Source organism: Pteronotus mesoamericanus, unplaced genomic scaffold, assembly GCF_021234165.1.
Source record: "Pteronotus mesoamericanus isolate MK-2021 breed Mesoamerican mustached bat unplaced genomic scaffold, CSHL_Meso_final scaffold_99, whole genome shotgun sequence".
In the NCBI taxonomy this organism is placed as follows: Eukaryota; Metazoa; Chordata; class Mammalia; order Chiroptera; family Mormoopidae; genus Pteronotus; species Pteronotus mesoamericanus.
This window is the reverse complement of record NW_026555330.1, coordinates 7,896,839-7,915,625: the sequence shown is the minus strand read 5'-3', so window position 1 is coordinate 7,915,625 and position 18,787 is coordinate 7,896,839. Positions and strand designations below refer to the sequence as shown.

The 18,787-nt window shown below is 54.7% G+C and overlaps 2 protein-coding genes across 2 annotated transcripts; one reads left to right on the top strand and one right to left on the bottom strand.

Annotated features, from left to right (window-relative positions):
- The first annotated feature begins 3,293 nt into the window (after window positions 1-3,293).
- Window positions 3,294-9,064, top strand: LOC129063750 (glutathione S-transferase Mu 1-like). The gene is made up of 8 exons (XM_054564811.1): window positions 3,294-3,398; window positions 3,637-3,712; window positions 4,114-4,178; window positions 4,470-4,551; window positions 4,652-4,752; window positions 5,537-5,632; window positions 5,725-5,835; window positions 7,465-9,064. The coding sequence occupies exons 1-8, from the start codon at window positions 3,363-3,365 to the stop codon at window positions 7,552-7,554; spliced, it is 657 nt and encodes a 218-aa protein (XP_054420786.1). The 5' UTR covers window positions 3,294-3,362; the 3' UTR covers window positions 7,555-9,064.
- Window positions 9,065-15,607: 6,543 nt separating this feature from the next.
- LOC129063886 (glutathione S-transferase Mu 3) lies at window positions 15,608-18,572 on the bottom strand. Its single transcript, XM_054564982.1, has 8 exons — window positions 18,497-18,572; window positions 18,012-18,087; window positions 17,584-17,648; window positions 16,830-16,911; window positions 16,638-16,738; window positions 16,245-16,340; window positions 16,042-16,152; window positions 15,608-15,803 (listed from the first exon to the last, which is right to left on the bottom strand). The coding sequence occupies exons 1-8, from the start codon at window positions 18,545-18,547 to the stop codon at window positions 15,705-15,707; spliced, it is 681 nt and encodes a 226-aa protein (XP_054420957.1). The 5' UTR covers window positions 18,548-18,572; the 3' UTR covers window positions 15,608-15,704.
- Window positions 18,573-18,787: the final 215 nt, after the last annotated feature.

Genomic DNA, 18,787 nt, shown 5'->3' with positions numbered 1-18,787 from the left:
GGATTCCACGTCTCTTCCTTTCTCAGATGCCGTCTAGGCACCCTCCGCAGGCCTGCTGCACAGCTGCTGTTAGGACTGTGTGTCTTGGTTGCCTCCCTCTTTATCATCGGTACCATGGGATAAATTTGTTTAGTCCTTGCACATCTCAAAAACGTCCATCCTGGTGTGCAGCGAACTAGTAACCTGGTCAGGTATGGCATTATACAGACCACTGGCGGAATTGCTCTGCTTCTGGGATGCCCGCCTGACTTAGGTCATTTGGATCACAGAGTCGCTTTTCCTTAAACCTAAGAAGCTCTGAGTTTCTTCTTGCCCTTCTGGGCTAGCGAAGTCCTGTGGGGGGAGCCAGGGGATGTCTTCCCAGGTCCCAGCCTTGCGTAAAGGTGCTGAGTCTGGCTTTCCTCCGCTGTCGTCCACCAGCCACCCTTCCCCCATCGGCATCACGTGCTTTGCAAGTGATTTTCAATCGTGCTGTAAGGTGTGTGGCTTCAGGGGGTGTTTCTTGGAGCCCAGGGGTTCCCAATTCGTGGCACTCTAGATCGTTGCTCATTTTGTGAGGCCGGTATGCAGGCCGGCTCAGCTGGGAGAAAGTATTGCGAACCATCAGAGAACTCTTACCGAGACTCCAACCCAATGCAAAAAGGTCTGGAACAGGTATTTCCTGAGAGAGTTCATCCAGATGGCCAAGAAGCATATACAAATCTGCTGAACATCATTACGTATTGGAGAAGTTACAAACGCAGTTGAATCCTATTCCATATTCCCACAGGCTAAAATTAGAAGGATTGACAGCGAATCCTGATGGCATCACTCAGTTGGTTAAGCATTGGTTTGCAAAGCTCAAGGTTGCAGGTTCGATTCCCTGGCAGGGCACGTGCCTGCATTGAAGCCTGGTCCCCAGGTTAGGTGTGGAAGAGAGGCAACCAGTTGATACCTGTTTCCCTATCTCCCTCCCCTCCCCTCTCATTAGGAATAAATAAAATCTTAAAAAAGTAAATAAAGGAATCGACAGTTGTTGACTTTATGGCGTCCCTGGAACTGTCATTCGTTGCTGGTGGCACAACCACTCTGACGTACCAGCAGTCGTACTGGTATCACGCACACATCTAGCCTGTGCCCCAGGAGTCGCGCTCCATGGTAAAGTTCGACAGGCACGAGTGCCTGTGTCTTGCAGGGACATATCCAGTCAGCTGGGCAGCTTCCTTGGAAACAGCCAATAACTGGCAATAATCCACAGGGCTATCAGTTGAAGAAAGAAGAGAGAAACTTGGCTTATTGCTATGATTCCATGGTCTATATGAGGGAATACTGCATTGCTAGGAATATACAATACTATAATGGAAATAAATGTGCTGCTCCTACACACGACATCATGGAAGGCTCACTGATGCAACATTGACCACATGGGCAGAGATACAAAAAACATGCTTTATAGTCATATTTACCTGCAAGTCAACATGTGAGATGAGTCCAAGGTGATCGAAGTCAGCCGAATCGCGGCCTTGTGCTTGTGGGGTTGCTCACTGGAGGGGCCTTGTGAAGGATGGCGATGTTCTCTGTTCCATTCTGGGCGGTGACTCAGGAGAGCATCACATGTAACAAGCTGTAGAGCAGCACGTGTCAGATGACCTTGCTTTAATGGCTCCTCCCATGTCCTGATAGTCTTGTGTGTTGTATGACTTGCACGTTTGTTGTCTCTGTCTCTCCCCACACCAGGGGCAGGCCTCAGCATGCCTGGCCCTGGGCCAGTGTCTGGGAGCCTTAGGGGCCTGGTGTCCCGCAGAATGACATGGCTCGAGAACCCTGGAGGACCAGGCTGGCCGGCCCGTCCGACCACCTTCCTGCCGGAGTCTCCTGGTCTTGACCCTGATCTGCAGCCTGGTGCTGGTGGCGACAGACCAAGGGCAGGACTGTTTCCAGGTTTGCCCTGTGCACAACCTTCCCTGTCAGCGGTGGGGTGGCCACGGGACCCAGTGCTCTGGCTACCTCCCTGCCGGCATGAATGGCCCTCAAACTTGTGAGCGCGTTTGTTTTCTAAAAGTCCCCACCATCTGTTTTCATGTATGCACTCAACCATGGAACATCCTTTAAAGAAAGGAAAAAATCACAGCCCAAATGCGTCCTGTTCTCTTAGTTTTCATGGATGTTCTGCCCTCAGAGTGGAAGTTGGCAGGAAGGGTGTATTCTCAGAGGTTGTTCCTCAGGCCACAGATCACAGAGAGACCTCAAAGGCCATCGAGCCGCACGCTCATACCTCAAACACAGGTGTGTCAGGGGCCAGGGTCAGGGTGTCCCCCGTGGACCCGCACAGGACGGTCCACAGGGCCTACACTGGCGGTGGTCCTGTGAGGCGTCCCTCAGGCTCCTGCTGGCCAGCCCACCCCCCGGTCCGGGGCCCTCTGCAGCAGTACAGGCGCCTGGCCCACCGAGGACAGCTTCCCCCTTCCCTCACACGCCCCATGAGACCACCAGGGTCCTGCACTGTTCTGGTCAAAACCAGGAACATCTAGAAGACATCTGGCTGGCAGGCCGTTTTCTGGGCTGCACCTCAGTACCAAGTGTCTTTGCAGGAGCTGGTTCTGCATTTTAATCGAGGACTTGGACCATAACGCTAATTGATTAATTTGCATCTGATTCCTATCACTCTTAGACACATGACTTAGGAGCTGGGTCCTCTAAAGTCCAGGGAAGGGGAACGCTGAGACCAAGGCGCCCCTGTCTGCGCCGGCCCGGGTGTCCCTGTCCCGCTTCAGGGACATCGCCATCAGGCATTTCAAGGCCTTGGAGGAGCTTTCAGACTGGCGGGACTTCCCTCGAGAGGTGCGGATGGACACTCGATTTGAGGGGCCGATGTTTGGCTTCAAGGGACAGTCTGGGCCTCCCTGAGTCCTTGGGAACCCTGCTACCCAAGGGCGAAGCAGAGCAGTGCCTGGAGGGGGAGGGAGCAAGAGGGGCTTTGCTGTTTGCGATTCGGATTTGTCAGCTTTGTCTGCCGGGAGCACTGACTCTCCCTCTTAGCCACCAGAGGTCAGAGTGCTGCCGCCCGGCCGCGGAGCCGCCCGGGGCACCCACGCGAGCCCGGCCCGGCGGCCGTGGGCGTTCTGGCGCCCAACCTCAGTACTCCAAGCCCCGCGGCTCGGTGGCGAGCAAGCACTATGCCCGCGGACCCTGGGGCCACACGCCGCGCTGGGAAGCCTCGCGTGCAGCGCCGCCCGGAGCTCCAGCAGATTGGGTCCTGGGGGGCGGGGTATAGAGAGAGGCGGGGTGTGGCTTCCTCTAGGCCCCTTTGCGCTCTGCGCAATCTCTGCGTGAACTTAGAACCGGGCTTGGCTGTCGTGCCCTGAAGCCACAAAACGCTTATCATGGCCATGACTTTGGGTTACTGGGACATCCGTGGGGTGAGCAGGGTTCTGTGGGGACGCGAGTGGGATGGGACCGGCGGGCGGGGAGAGGCCAGGCAGCTGTGGCGGACCTACCGGAATGGCCTTGCTCAGGGCTGCCCGAGGCGAGCCAGCCCCGCACCCGACCGGGGCGGAGGCACGGGTGTCTGTGTGTTGGGGGAGGGGTCCCCTAGGAGAGCGGGTCTTGGGGTCGGGCCACCTGGACCCTTAACAGCTGACCGGTCGTCCCTCGCAGCTGGCTCACGCCATCCGCCTGCTCCTGGAATACACGGACTCCAGCTATGAAGAGAAGAGGTACACAATGGGGGATGGTAAGGACAAAGCTGTCACGTGCCACTTCGGCCCCCGCCTGCTGATTGGATACCAAGTCCCCGCGCCTTGGATACCTGGAGCTGACCTGCCGCCCTGCAAAGCGTGGAGCAGGGCCTGGCTCCTTCCTTAATCCTCTATGGGTGGACCCTGGGCTACCAGGTAGCCCAGGAGAGGGGACTGCTGGGCGCCTGTGTGAGTGGCTGCGCGGGCTTCCCCTGGGGCTTGTCCGCACTTCATGGAAGCCTTCGCCCTGTGGGTCCTGGACCTTCGTCCTTGTTTCCCGACACGTGGGCGAGAGAGGTAGTGTCCAGACTCCAGACTCCAGTGTTCAGGGCCTGGCCGCCAGGGAAGAGGGCCGGCCTGGGAGGGTGTTTCCTTCACCCCATTTTCTCCACCGCAGCTCCGGACTTTGACAGAAGCCAGTGGCTGAGCGAGAAGTTCAAGCTGGGCCTGGACTTCCCCAATGTAGGTGCAGGGGCCGGGGGACAGGGGCGCGTGACCTTGTCTCTGCTGAGGTCTCCGTCCCCAATTCCACAGGGGTTTCGCAGTCCCGGCCCTAGTGCAGCCCCTCGAATTCCCGGTTCTCTGCGCTGCTTTCGGGGGATGCTGGTGTTCCAGCTCCTTCTTCCTGATGTATTTGCTTAGTGCCGACCATGGCCAGGCGCCCAAGGCCAGGTTTCCTCTCTGCCCCAAATGCCGGGAGGGGGTCCGGGGGAGCCTGTGGCCCGCTGACCTCCCCCTGCGTCGCGCTTCCAGCTGCCCTACCTGATCGACGGGGCTCACAAGCTCACCCAGAGCAACGCCATCCTTCGCTACATCGCTCGCAAGCACAACCTGTGTGAGTGAGGCTGGGGGAGTGCCGGGGGCCTAGGGGCGGGCGTGCCCCGGGGCTGGCAGGGGTGGGGTGCTGAGGGAGAGTCTCTGTCCTGTGGCTGTAGGTGGGGAGACGGAGGAGGAGAAGATTCGCGTGGACATGTTGGAGAACGAGATTATGGATGTCCGATTGTACACGGCCCGGATCTGCTACAGCCCTGACTTTGTGGGTGGATAGATTTTGATAGGAGACTACACTTGTGTTCTGTGCTGGTCCTGTTCGCCGTGTGAACTCCGTGGAGCTTCTGGTGCCCCACGCGGGTCCCGATAGTGTCAGCGCTGTGACCCACACAGCCCCCAAGTGGCTGAAATGAATTCTGGGTTGCAGTTCTCGTCAGCCTTAGCACAGAGTCCTGACTCCTCAGGGATGGAAGCTCCGTTCCTAACAGGGAGTCCATCCCAAAGCCCTGTACCGTCTCCCCGGCACCCACAGGTGGCAGCCCATTCTCCCAGGGTGCAGCGCGGGGCGCCTGCAGGGCCTCTGTGTCTCTCCCTCTTCCTCCCAGCCTCTCAGATTCTCCCCGTGTCCCAGAGAGTGCTCCGGTGTCCACCTGTCACCCTCGAGCGGGGACACCTCCTCTCTCCCCCTCGGACGATTTAGTTCTTGGCGCCTTTCATTCTGCCGGATGTCTGGGTCGCGGGCTCCGCCAGGCAGTCCCAGCGCTCCGGGGGCTGGGCCGTGAGCGCGTGTTTGCAGATGGGTGCAGACGGGCTCGGGGACGGTGTGGTGTCCTCTGCCTTCCCCGCTGCCTGGCACAGGTGGGCGGTCAGCGCCAGCCGGTGTCGGATGCTCACAGGTTGGATTGAATTGTAACCCGGGCACCGACCCGAGTGCACTGGGGCCCAGGGCTGCTCCTCTGCGGGGTGTGGGGGTCGGGAACAGCCCGGGGAGCCTGTCTCGCGTGCGGGTCGTCTGTTCTGAGGGTGGTGACAGCTGTTTTGCGCCTCAGGAGAAACTGAAGCCTGACATTTTGACCATGCTCCCTGAAAAGATGAAGCTGTTCTCCCAGTTCCTGGGGAAGAGGTCCTGGTTTGCAGGGGACAAGGTAAGGGGAAGGCTTTGGTTCTGGCTTTGGCGCCGGGGGTGACATTTTCCTGGTTCAGCGTTTGGCACCCACTCATTCTGTCGTGTCTGCAGCTCACCTATGTGGACTTCCTAGCTTATGACGTCCTAGATACACTGCGTATGTTCGAGCCCAAGTGCCTGGATGCGTTCCCGAACCTGAAGGACTTCTTGGTCCGCTTTGAGGTGATTTCACCGGTTCCCTTACATTTTACCTCTTCTCTCTCATCTCTCATGCCCGATGCCTCCCTAGTCCTACAGCTCACGGAGCTTAACTGAGCGCTGGCTGTATGCCAGGCTCTGTCAACGGCTCTGTGCAGCAGCACTGGGTGAAATTTACTCTTACCACATTGCTCCCAATTGCTTAGAGCATTGTTTCAGTAGAGACAAGTTCACACACATTGCTCTTACAACAGTGGAGTGTTTAGGACTTCCCTTTTATTGTCTTTCCTATTCACTGTCCTGTCCGTCTCTGTATGAGGGAGACACGGTGTCAGACACAGATGTCGGGACGCAAAGGGGACCCAGGTGTGGAGCCCCGCTCCTGGGTCTTAATGCAGCTGGAGAGGCCCAGGCGTCCCCCGCTGTGCGGTCCCGTGGTTCCCCCTGGGCGCTGGGGGCGGGCGGCCTGGACCTCGCCTCACAGCCCTGCACCCGTCACCCTCAGTCAACTCACAGGGCATCAGCAGAGTCCGCTGCGCGGCTGATTGGGGAATTGGAGGCGATACGAGGCTAGGGGCTGCTCAGGCTCCGCCCTGTGCCCTCTCCCGTCCCCATCAGAGACCTGCTTAGTGAGCCAGTTCTCAGGAGCTCTGGCTCCGGTCCGGGGTGGTCAGCCTTGGACGTCAGCAGGGGCTGGGATGAGGGGCCGGCTGGGAGGGCTGGGGGCAGCTGTGGGCTGCAGTGGGCCGCCTGCTGGGCCGGGCCAGGCCTTGTCAGAGGCAGCCCCGCGACCTTTGAGCCCTGTAGGATGTCCCGGGCTCCCTGTCTTGGGCCGAGGGCGCTCGCACATGCTGTGTGTGTGAGGCCTGGTCGGCCGCAGCGGGCGGGGATGGGGTAGGTGGGCCCAGTGAGAGTGGACTTAGGTCCCAGGCCAAGGAGCTGGACTCTCCTGTTTGGCTGGTGTATTTGGGTTGGCCGGGCTTTCTCGCTCCATTCCCTCCTGTCGGCTTTCACCCCTGTTTTGCTGAGTCACTGGGGGAGATGGGGCCTCGTGTGCAAGCTGCACAGGCACATCCTGGGCGCTTTAGTTCCCGCAGGGTCCCTCCTTGGGTGGCCCTGGGCGGCCAGGAGCCTCCCTCTCAACGGCACACTGTGTGTGCAGAATCGGGGCGGGGTGGGCGGGGGTCCAGGCCTCCTGTGTGGGAGGAGGGAGGTGCCTCAGAAAGGAAAGGATTAGAGAGCCAGGCTGCCTTCCAGCCCTTCTCACCAATGAGCCGTGGGCGACGTGGAAGGAGCTTCAGCTCTGGGTGCGTCCGTTGCCCTTGTGATAGATGGTGATGGTAGAACTCACCCTGTGGGGGTTCTATGGAGATTCTAAACACGCATGATAATCTGTACTGGAGATCAAGCACCGAGCTCAACGTGGATCCTCCGAGGTGGCAACTCTTGCTCAGATTTCAGGTCCGTTAGGGGAAACTGGGGAGTCCGCTTAGGAGAGCTGGGGAGCCCGTGAACGGTGTCCTCTCCCCAGTGCTCGACCCCGGAAGGAAGCCTAGCCGGGGTCCGGACCTCGGGGTGTCTGGGGTGGGGTGGCGGAGCCCGGGGTGGATGGTCAGCCGACCCTGATGTCTGGCCTGCCTTTTCCACCCTCAGGGCCTGAAGAAGATCTCTGCGTACATGAAGTCCAGCCGCTTCCTCCCGACACCTGTGTACTCGAAGCCTGCCATGTGGGGCAACAAGTAGGGGCTGCGTGTGCAGGAGAGGGGATAGGAGCACTGCTGGACGTATCTACATTTTTAGGACCATCTGCTCTGCTTTCTCTTTCCTCTTTTAACTCCTTTCCATTATCCCCCTTCCCTCACTAGATGCCTAACTGGCTACTGATCTGCCTCGAGCCCCTCTCGTCCTCACCCTGTACAGCTACAGCCTCCCCTTTCCTTCAGCCGCCCTCCTGCCCTTCCCACCTTAATCCTCTGGCCTCAAAGCCAATGAGACTGATCTTCCCCTCAGTGACTGCCCTGTTTTGAGGAGTCCAATTAGATCCCGGGCCTTAGAGCTCAGCCCTGCGCTCCCCGCAGCGCCCTGAAGACCAGTGTGCGAGGGTGCAGGCTCTGCTCCTCTGACTCATCCCTGGTGACGCTGAGTCACGGTGCTGATCTTGTCATCTCCTCTGGCCTTGGACTCAGGACTGACTGTGTTGGAGGTTTGGGGGGCTGGCCACTTTCCCTGTGCTGTGTGCAGCGGCGGGTGCCTGGGGATGTATGTGGCAGTAGTGGCCGAGAGAGTGACAAGTAGGATTACAAGGTTTCTTGCTCATGTGAATGTCTGTTCATATACGCATGCCTTGGTGTGGGGTCCCTACGGAAGAGGGGCCTTCGGTGCCTCTGTCTCTGCTGCATTTCAGTGTCGTGGAAGGCCCCCCCGACCCCCCCACTCAAACTTGTAGTATCTGAGTTACAGTCCGCAGGGCTCTCTGGGGCGGCTGGGGGTGTTGAGCCACCCACTGTGGGATCCCTGGGGTCTCCGTCCTGATGCCGTTCCTGGAAGGCTCCCCGCTGCGTGTCCCCTGCTCCCTGTGCTCTTCCAACGCATCTCAGTAAAATACATCCCACTGTGTTATGATTGTCCTTTTTACTTGTTTTCCTCTCCAACTCAATCAGAAATTCTCTGAGGAGAGGATCCATGTCTTACTGGACTTTTTATCTCTGATATCCATCACACTTCCTGAACGCTTATTCAACAAAAGTTTGAAATCTGAATTTTCCCTGGGTAAGACCCTGGCACATTCTGCAGCCACTCTTGGGACTTTGAGCTCTGGATATACTTCATATCGGCCACCAGAGACACAAAAAGCTCAAATGACTTTAAATGCACAGGTCTGGGAGGATGAGCCATTAGCCGTTTCTAACGTTAGCCTTTAATAGGCTTTTGCTGTGCTTTAATAACTTGACCTGGGCAGGCCTAGTGGGCGGGGCTAGAGATCAAGGATCTGTGTCGACAGGAGGTGCTGTGGGCATCGGGTGCTAGAACATTTGCAGAGGCTTGGGACTCGAGATAGCTGGCTGATGAGCATGCTCCTCAAACAGTGGCTGGGTAGCGGAGCTGGGTCCCCTGAGTCACAGCCTGAGACCCAGCTCCTACCGGGAGAAGATCCGAAGAAGAGTCTTGTCCAGCAGCCGTCCTGGTGACCTCTGCCTGCGCCTGTACTTGTTGCAGTTATTAAATAAAAAGGGAGCCCTGGGAATGGGGTTAAAGGTCATTGAGAAATAAATGATTAAAAAGATTAAACTGACAAAAGTTAAGCAAAGCAAAGTAAAGTTTATGAAACTGGTAAGATAAAAGTTAAGTCAAAAGTTTATTAAATATTAACTTAAAGGTAGGAAGGTTAAGAATACAAAAGTAGTGGAAACTAGGAGTGGCACTATGATTAAAAAGAGAGAGAATAAATTACTAAGTCAGAGTCAGGTTGGCACAGGTCCAGAACACGGGTTGGCTAATGCTTTCTGTAGAGACCAAGTCAGTAAATATTTCTGGCTTTTTGGGTCATGTGGTCTCTGTCAATCACTCATCGGTGCAGCGTGAATATGCAAATGATGGGTGGGGCTTTGTTCCAGCAGGATTTCAAAAATAGATGGCCTACTTCTGACTCCTGATGTAGAAGCTCAGGTTAAAAAGACATAGCTATAGTAAAGCCTAAGTATTAGAGGTAAAATGTAATAGGTGATTATAAAAGAAAAAAACCTCAATCTTTAAAAGGAGGGAAGATGTGATAACAAAGACAGTTGCAAGTGAAAACAATTTCCTAAACATTGGTCAAAATTACAAAAGCTGAAAACATAAGTTGTCAAGTCTGGGGCAGAAACAGTAGAAAGTATGGATTTCAACCTGGGGTGGCCAGGACAACGACGTGACTGTGGCCAGACCCAGCCCAGGTCCTGAGACGTGGGGTTCTCCAGTGCCTGGTGTCAGCGTGCACCAGCGTGCACCAGCGTGCAGGGGGTCTCTTCCCCTGCCAGCGCGAACACGTGGCATGGGGGCTGTGTGTCGGCGTGTCATCACCTGTTGTTAATTAAAATTAAGTCCTTGCCCAGTATTCCTCCGTTGTTACTGTATTAGCAGAGAAAGGCAAAGCTGAGAGAGACCCCAAGACGGCAGTTTACAGGAACTCGAAGTTTATTCTTCTGTTGTGTTCCATGGGAAATAGTCCAGGCCGCCCCTGCTCCATGGAGTCATTCAGCGACTCAGGCGCCTCCGATCTCATGGCTCTGACATCCGCTAGGGTGCTCCCTCATCCCCTGGTTGAAGCTGTGTCCTGAGTATGAGAAGGAAAACAGAGAAAACCCAAGGAAGCAACTTTCCACCATGCAAATGTGGCCGAAACTGTCTACGGCACAGCTGCTCACATTCTATCCCTGAGTTCAGACATGCGGCTCTACCTAGTCACAGAGCACACCCGAATTTCCAAAGAATGGATTTTAGGGGTCAATGGTGGTCACTCCCACACCCGGAAAAGTGGCGAGTAAAGCCCCAGTCCAGAGGCAACCCTGGGGTTAAGCCAGCTGTTTGAAGCAGGGAGGATAGAGGCCCAAGGCATTAAAGGTTTGATTTTCATACACACCCAAGATTTGTGGTTGGTTCTTCCTCCTGCTGAAACGGAAGGGATTTATTGTAGGTATTAGGTAGCTCATGGAACCCCTGGGAGGCCGGGGGGTTGGCCCTGGGGGCTGGGCAGCCAGGAAATGGGCCTAACTGCTTGTGGGGTTGTTCCAGAGAAGGCCGCCCAGCCTTGGCTGGGCGCAGACGGCCTCGGGCCTGTCCCTGACGGGGGACGCTGGGACACTGGATCGAGTGTCTCACCGCAGCTGCCTCCAAAATCCTGGTCTGGCCAGAAAGCAAACCCTCAGAGCCTGCCTCTTCAAGACTGAAATCTCGCACCGCTGTCTGTTCTTCAGAGAGCATGAGTCCCTGGCAGTGCCTGAGCCACAGGGAGGCCGGGAAGAGTGAGTGAATGAACAGGATTAAGTTCTGGGTGTGACTAAACAATGACAGTGGCTTAAACAGGGTAGGTGCTCACGTCTCTCCTAAGGAAAGACCTGGAGGGGGGACAGTTAAGCACCCGTAATGTTGGCTTCATAGGAGCCTTAAGGACTCAGGTTTTGAACTTTCTGCTCCCTCTTCTTCAGTGTGAGGGCTTCATCCTCTATTACCTCATAGCACAAAACGGCTGCTGGAGGCCATCGCGTCTGCATTTCAAACAGCAGGGGGCCGAAAGAGGGAGGGGGGTTGTTCTTCCCTTCTAAAGGCAACTTCCTGGAACACGTAATATTTCTACATATATCTCAGTGACTAGAGCTTAATTAGATCGGAAACGACATCTTTCGCCTGGGAAGTGACATGCCCAGCAGAAACAGAGACGCCGTGACAATCAGGAGATGGGCAGGTGAACACTGAGAGTCGTCGCAGCCGCCTGGTACCTTGTGGACTTAACCCGAGAGAATGTCCCCGCCCATGAGAAGCACGTTTCAAAGATGCAGAGGACAGATGCCCACCACAGACATACTCTTTTTCCACGGGTGCTCTTCCGAACAGTCACCACAGAGCCGCCGCCAGAAAACCTCCCATCTAACCGCTAAGGTAATGAGGCCGCCTCCGTGCAAACAAAACACGCCCACCCTCACTGCCCCAAGCAGGAACAAGCCAAAGAGTCATCAACTACTGCGCCGACGTCCAACTTTGGGAACTTCTGGGTGACATTCAGGTGGATATTTTGAAAAGCACAGACCAAAGCATTATGTCCATGCCCACCCCCTGCTCCCCATTCACCTTAGGTAGAGTGGGGAGGGAACGGGAGGTGGGAAAAGGGGACAATTAGCTGAGCTCTGTGATGTAGCAGGAAGCAGATACACTTCTGCAGATAAGCTGTTCTGTGTTTATTCAGATGCTCCTGGGATGCTGTTCTTTGGTGAGATGATTCAGAAGAGATGTGGCAAAATAAGGCTTTTATTTTGATCGCTATCAGCTAGTCTCTGGATTAGCTGTTGTCTCCGTCCCTCTGGTGACCCCACTTTCAGGTTTGCTGTCGCCCCACTTCGTTAGCCTATGTTTTCCTAACTCCTGTGACTCAGTGAGTGAAGCCTTTATTGGTGACAGACACAGAGGGACCTGCCTGCTGCCACATGGTGACTCGAGACATGGAAACAGAGAATAAGAGGGGCCAATCCTGGTGGGTTCCAGGACAACTCCTGTCGATGCTAATTGTCATCCTCCTCCATAGTCAGGTGTGGCTGCTCCCACCCGACTCCGCTTTAGGGGTAGCCCCAACAATCCCCCAATAAGGCAGAGCCCTGTCTGAAAGCCTCCCGTGTTTCCTACCTTTTCCCGGGGCTCTATCCACTTGAAGCAAACTGGAAGGAAGCGGATAGGGTTTCAGTCACAGTTCAAAAGACTGTCTGTTAATACAATGGGAACCTGCCAGCATAGGAAATAAAATACGGACCTATTCTATTTTTCCCCAGACTTCTAACACAACACGAACACGATCCTGCTAGATGGATTTCCATCCCTTTGCACCATGGGAAACACTCCCTTCTAATAACCTCAGGTTGGCCCTCTGTTTCCGTGTGGGGCCACACAGCAGCGCCTACTCACTTGAAATTCAAGTACACACACATCCATTTAATTTCTTGTTCAGAATTAAATCTCGCATGTGAGTTACCTGTAAATATTTTCATTGAAAACCCCCAGAGAGCCTATACTGCTGATTCCAGAATTTTTTCCTTGTTTTTCAATTTGGCCTAAGCCAGGAGCAAGCCAGACCATGAACTCATACGACCCACTCTCCAGCGAAGGAATTCTGCGCTGATCTTGAGGGCTCCCCGGTCTCCTTTTTATCAGTGCGGCTCATCGCTCAACCTTTTCCTGCCACCGAAGGATGAGGGGCATGCAGTTCCTGTTCGAAGTCCAGACTCCTGGTCTTCTGCACCCTTAAGCTGGGTCAAGAGGCAGACCCATGTCCACATATGCTGGTAGCCCCCACTCCACCCACCCCTTCAGTGAAATAATGTTACAACAAATTCATCTCAAGTCACATAAACGATTGCCTTCTGCGCTGGAAATACCCTCATCCAGTTGCTCAACCTACAGCAAGGAATACAAATGAGCATCTCTAATACTTTTTGGGGAACTGCTTTTATCACAAGTTGTTTTTTTTTTCTTCTTTTAAGCTCTCATTGATGCTGTTTGTACAAACCCAATGCTAGAATACTACTGTTAAGTGGATGTTTGCTCACAAATGTATTAACTAGAAAAAGCTGGAGCACGCGATTTGCTTTTTGTCTGGCCGGGATTTATATGCTGCACGTTTCACCTGCAGACATGTGCTTTTTAAAACTCTCCCTTCCAATTGCCACGTTGCTGTCCTCTGTCGCCTGCCTTTCCCAGGTCCTTTTTACAGAAGAGTGCAGGGCGATTTCCTGTTTCCCTGCCACCTCCCCAGTGTCAAGCAGACAGACCCCCGTAAGCCCAGGTCCTGGTCCTTACACCTCTGTGAAACCCGCTCCCTCGGGTGTGAGCAGGACCAGTGCCTCGCTCCTGACGGACGCCAGCAAAGGTGGCGGGTGTCGTTTCCATTCCATTGCATGGGGCTCTGCTGTCCTTCCCAGAGGCCCTCCCCCTGCCGGTTTGGATGAAGCAAGGAGCCCCCCTTGCAAGGAGCCGAGGGCGGCCTTCAGCTGCACCTGAGGCCCTCTGTCCAGCAGGTCACAAGGACCTGAACTCTAGCGACAATCCCGCGAACTCGGAAAGCCAATCCTTCCCCAGTTGAGCCTTGAGATGAGACCAGAGCCCTGGCTGACACGCTGACCTCAGCTTTCAGATGAGACCCTGAAGCAGGGGCCCAGTGCAGCTGTGCCGTGACTCCTATCCCCAGAAACTGGGAGCTAATGGGTGTGGGTTTAAGTTGCTAGATTAGTGGTGCTATTGTTACAGAGCAATAAATAATGCATTCCCTTTCAGATTTCCGGTCACGTCTTCTATCGTTTAGAGGTACCTCGCCCTCCCTGCACCACCCCTCCCACCGCCTGCCCCGGGTCTACGAGGCCTTCCCTTGAGACACACTTCACTGGCTCACACTGTTTCGATCACCTCAGTAGTCCTCAGACGACCCAGGAGCCCCCCGCCTCACACCTCCCCTGGACATCCTACCGCTGCTGGCGAAAGGTGGGAGTTGAGCTGTCTGCCTCCCACCTGTCTGTACTACTCCCTCCTGACGTCCCCGGTCCCCGGCCACTCAGCCCTCTATCCCTCCCACCCCGGGGAGCGCCCTGGCTCCTGGTCACAGGGGACAATCTGGCCCTCTACTCCAAGACTTCGCTCTGCACGTGGAGTGGTGCCGGTTCAGCCTCCCCCTCAGCAGTCAGCTTCCCTCCCCTTTGCTTTCTTTTCTTAACTCTGGTTCCTGTGACCAGGCAACACGTGAAGGCACTCCCCCAGCTAAACAAAGAAGTGTTTCGCTTTTCTCTAAGGTCTCCTTTAACTTCGTCCCTGCAGCCTGGTTGGGGTGCCAGGCCTTTTCTATGCATCTCATGTACATCCTGTACCTGCAGAAAAGGCTTACCTCAAGGTTTCCCTTCTTGAAACATAAAGGTTTTATATCGTACATACTAACATGCAACCTAATTTTTAAACATTCAACACTGCCTTGGGGCGGGTCTTCCCATGGTACAGTTCAGTATCATCCTTTAATTGCCGTCCGGTATCCCAGACTATGATGAGCATGGACACCATTTCCACGTTTGTTACTACAGTCTCACACTCCCCGTGTATACCTCAGGGATTTGTTTTTAATAAAATGGAATTACTGGGTCACAGGACGGCACTTAATTTTTTAGAAGATACTGACAAATTGTTCTCCAAAGTAGCTGCACCAATGTGTGAGTTCCCCGGAAGGAAACGCCTGTCATTTTCCCAAACCTCACCAGTCTTTGTAAACTTTTTGTTCATCCGAAAAATGGTCTCTGTTCTAATTTGAAGTTCCATGGATTATAAACATCTCTAACTTTTTAGGGGGTCATCAATATCTCTATTCCTGTAAATTATTCATAGATGTTTGTCCATTTTTGGAAACCAAATTGTCGTAATGATTCCTAGGAGTCCTTTATATAGTATTTACATTGGTTCTTTGTTTTTATCTCACTTGTCATTTTGCTTATTTGTGCACTATCATAAAAAGTGTTAAAAATTTGATACTCTTTAAGCTTTTCCTTTTACGGCTTTTTTTGGGTCTTATTGGAATTTTTCTCACCTTTTGACCACAACATTCTTACACATTCATTCTTCTCCAGCTTTAATACGGGGCCCTCGATTCCAGAAGCATTAATGGTAGTGGGCGGTGTGAGGTAGGGCTCTTTTACTTTTAATTGCTAAGCAGTTGTCCCAATCGTGACTATGGGTTAGCCCACTGGTTTGAAATACTGTCTCCGTCACACTGAATTCCTAGAGAAGGGTCTGCTTCTGAACTCCAGTCCTGTTAATGGCCACACTGCCACACAGTTCCACTCAACGTCGTCACCAAGTCTTCACGGGGGCTCCAGTCCCGTGTAACACACCCCTTCTCTACAACCGGGCAACCTCACCTTCATTTCTAGCGCTCCCCTCAAGGCCTGGGCAAGGCCCACTGGACACCGTGAGAGGGCGGGGGTGTCTGTGTTGCAGGGACTGAAGCACGTCTTGGTAACTCCCCACACGACCTCATTCTCCTCCGGCCTTTACACCCCAGAGAAATCCAGCGGGACACCAGCAGCCCAAGCGCTATTTATTGAAAAGAGCAGGGAAGGGAGCACACAGGCCCTGCAGGCAGGGCGGCACAGAAGGAGCAGCGTGCGCTGGCCTCCTGCTCAGCAAACTCTCTTGTTGCCCCACAGGGCCATCTTGTTGTTGATGGGCATCTTGAAGAAGCGGTCGGACTGCATGTAGGCAGCAATCTTCTCCAAAGCCTGAAGCGGAAGCACACCGAGCCTTACAAAGACTAGCACAGCCCAGCAGACCCATTTCAAACGAGCGACATTGACAAGCTGCCTGTCCTTCCCACCCTTCCTGTGGACAGCACCTGTTGGGTATAGAAGCCAGGCCCTTCCCAAGTCTTAAAGGTTTGGAGGTGTCCAATCACTGATCCCTTTAGGCCCAGGGGAGCCTGTGTCTCTGTAAGAGGAAGCTGCAGGGAACATCCATTACCTCAAAACGGCACATGAAAGCCTTCAGATTTGGAAATTCCTCCAGGCACTTGGGTTCAAACATACGGTTCTGATCTAAGACATCGTACGCGAGGAAATCCACGAAGGTGAGCTAGAGGGACAAGATGACGGTGAGCTCTGGGGGCTCCTGAGCCCCTGCACAGAGAGAAAGGCATGCTCTCCCTTTCCTTCCCTCCTTCCTACCTTTTCTCCTGCAAACCATGAGAATTTCCCCAGGAATAAGGAGAACTGTTTCAGGTGTCCAGGCAGCTGCTCCAAGTACTGAGGCTTCAATTTTTCCTGGGAGAGAATGAGAAGAGCAGCCATCACGTTCAGGGCAAGGGCCGGTGATGGACACTGCGTGTCCCTCCTCCGGGCGCCTTCCTCTCACTGCCTCCAGGCAGGGGTGCGGGATGGAAAGGGCGGGTGTGGAGAGGAAGAGGGGCCGACGCCAGGGTTCCGCACCAAACCAACCCCCACAAGATAAGCGTTCTGATAGGCTGGGTTGGTGGGAAGGCGGCAGCGGGAGAATGGAGACTTAACCTTGGACTCCTAAGAGCTCCTTTTCCTCGATGCCTGCCTGCTAAGGACACTCACGTGGTCAGAGTTGTAGCAGATTCGAACCAGCTGCATGCGGAAATCCATTATTTGGTTCTCCATGATGTCCACTCGAATCTTTTCTTCTTCGGTCTCGCCGCCTACAGGCCAAACAACAAGAAATCACTCTTGGCATATCTACTGCCAGGTGAACAGGCAGCTTCGTCTCCCTCCCAGCCCTACCCCACTCACACATGTTGTGCTTGCGAGCGATGTAGCGCAAGATGGCATTGCTCTGGGTAAGCTTGTTCTTACCATCCAGGAGGTAGGGCAGCTGGAAGGGAAAGGACAGGGTGAATGGTCAACTTGACTCTCTCTCCTGGGGAAGGTGACACTTGCAGGGAAGTGAACAGCAGAGAGAAGATGCTGTGTTAGGAGGAAGAGGAAAGTTAGTAGAACGTGGCAACTGGGTCCCCACCCAAATTTAGACAGGGGACCTTAATATCTCTCTCTGTCTCTCTTTCTCTCCATATGTGTGTGTGCCAGCCATGGACCCTTTTGCACAATAAGGTTTTTAAATGCATAAAGTAAATTACATGTTTATGCAATTTATAAAAACCTTAAGAAACAAATTATAACAGTAATAAGTGGCTATCAGTGAATAACAAGCAGGTGTAACAGCTACCACAATTTCAAAGTATGGTGAATGTAAATATTTATTTACAATATCTACAACACATCCAATATGAAATACGCCTGATTTCTCCTAGTCGCAAAGTCACAATATATTGCCTATACTCACAAGAAATTGTGAACTTTCAGTTAGTGGTTAGTGGAAATGAAAATGTCATTTTTTTTCTCCACTGAAGTTCCAGAACCCCTGAATTCTACTTATCCTATCCAGGCGAAGAGCCCCTATTCTCGATCCCCAGAGACCAGAGAGGGAAGAAGCAAGGATACATTTCACAGCATTTCCTGCTGCCCCCTCCTCTGCTGAAGCACCTACGTTAGGAAAGTCCAGGTCTAGCTTGAATTTCACATCCAGCCATTGGCTTCTATCATAGTCAGGAGCTGTAAGACAGAATGAAGTGGGGCCCAACCTCCTTAACATCCCCCCTGAGGACAGTGGAAAGATCTAAAGAAATAACCTAGCCCAGGGAGCTCACATCCCCAGGCCCCCAAAGCTTAACCGTTTCATCTCTGGGGCCTATATGGTTAACTGGGAAGGTGAGGCTGGGCTACGCCAGAGGGCGAATCTCAGCTCCAGATAAAGGATGCCTTTCTCCCAACAGAGGACATCGCAGTGATTGGGACACTAGTCCCACTCGACTCTGCAGTGATGCCACCTTCGGGGCACAAAAGACAAGAACCGTTGGAGGGCCGGCTTGGCTGAGCTCGGCGGCGGCGGCCCCCCGGCACCCAGAGCGGCCTTACCTCCCCCGCACGTGTACCGTTTCTCCTCGTAGGATGTATCCGTGAACTCCAGGAGCATGCGGATGGCGTGCGCGAGCTGGGGAAGACAACCCCCGTCAGCGCCTGCGCAGCTCCCACCGACCCCAGCACCCCCCACCCGCCATCGTCCCCCACCCGCCATCGTCCCCCACCCGCCATCGTCCCCCACCCGCCATCATCCCGCACCCGGGGCTGCCGAGACCCTTGCCGCCGAGTTAGTCGTTAAGCCACCCTCGGAAGCGGCCCCGGCGGCCGGCAGTCCTCAGCCCCTCTCCGCGGGCCCCGGGATCCCGGGGGCTGGGTGGGGGTCGGCCTCCGCGGCCGGGAAACCCGCGTCGCGGCGAGGGAAGCCTGGCTCCGAGGAGAGCTCCTTTGGGGCACGGCGGGCCCTGAGTCCCCGGCCGCCTCTGGCTGCCTCTACATCCGTCTCCCTGACCCTGCGGCTCGGCCACGGAGACAGCACTCACCCCGCGGATATCCCAGTAACCCAGAACCACACCCGACTTAGACGACGACATGCTGCGCTCGTTCCAGGGTCTTTGGACTGGTAGTTCTATGCCAACGGGTGGGGCTTTATAGCCGAAGTGAGGGGGCGGGGCCAACGTGAGAGCCCTCGCTCCGCCCCCACCACCCTGGTCCCCTTCCTAACGCGAGGGTCCGCTGGGCCACGCGCAGGCGCGACTTCTGCAATCCCTGGGAGTCGGGGTCGGGCGACCCCGAGGCTTCACCCGCGAGGGGCCCTGCGTGCGCTGGGGGAC

Excerpts from the sequence above, each read along its gene's own strand:
- LOC129063750 (XM_054564811.1), top strand. The coding sequence starts at position 3,363 with ATGGCCATGACTTTGGGTTACTGGGACATCCGTGGG. Across the intron at positions 3,399-3,636 it reads GTTACTGGGACATCCGTGGG|CTGGCTCACGCCATCCGCCT; the intron begins GTGAGCAGGGTT and ends CGTCCCTCGCAG. Across the intron at positions 5,633-5,724 it reads CCTGGTTTGCAGGGGACAAG|CTCACCTATGTGGACTTCCT; the intron begins GTAAGGGGAAGG and ends TCGTGTCTGCAG.
- LOC129063886 (XM_054564982.1), bottom strand. The coding sequence starts at position 18,547 with ATGTCGTCGTCTAAGTCGGGTGTGGTTCTGGGTTACTGGGATATCCGC. Across the intron at positions 16,912-17,583 it reads TAGACCTGGACTTTCCTAAC|CTGCCCTACCTCCTGGATGG; the intron begins GTAGGTGCTTCA and ends TTTCCCTTCCAG. Across the intron at positions 16,739-16,829 it reads CGCTCGCAAGCACAACATGT|GCGGCGAGACCGAAGAAGAA; the intron begins GTGAGTGGGGTA and ends TTTGGCCTGTAG.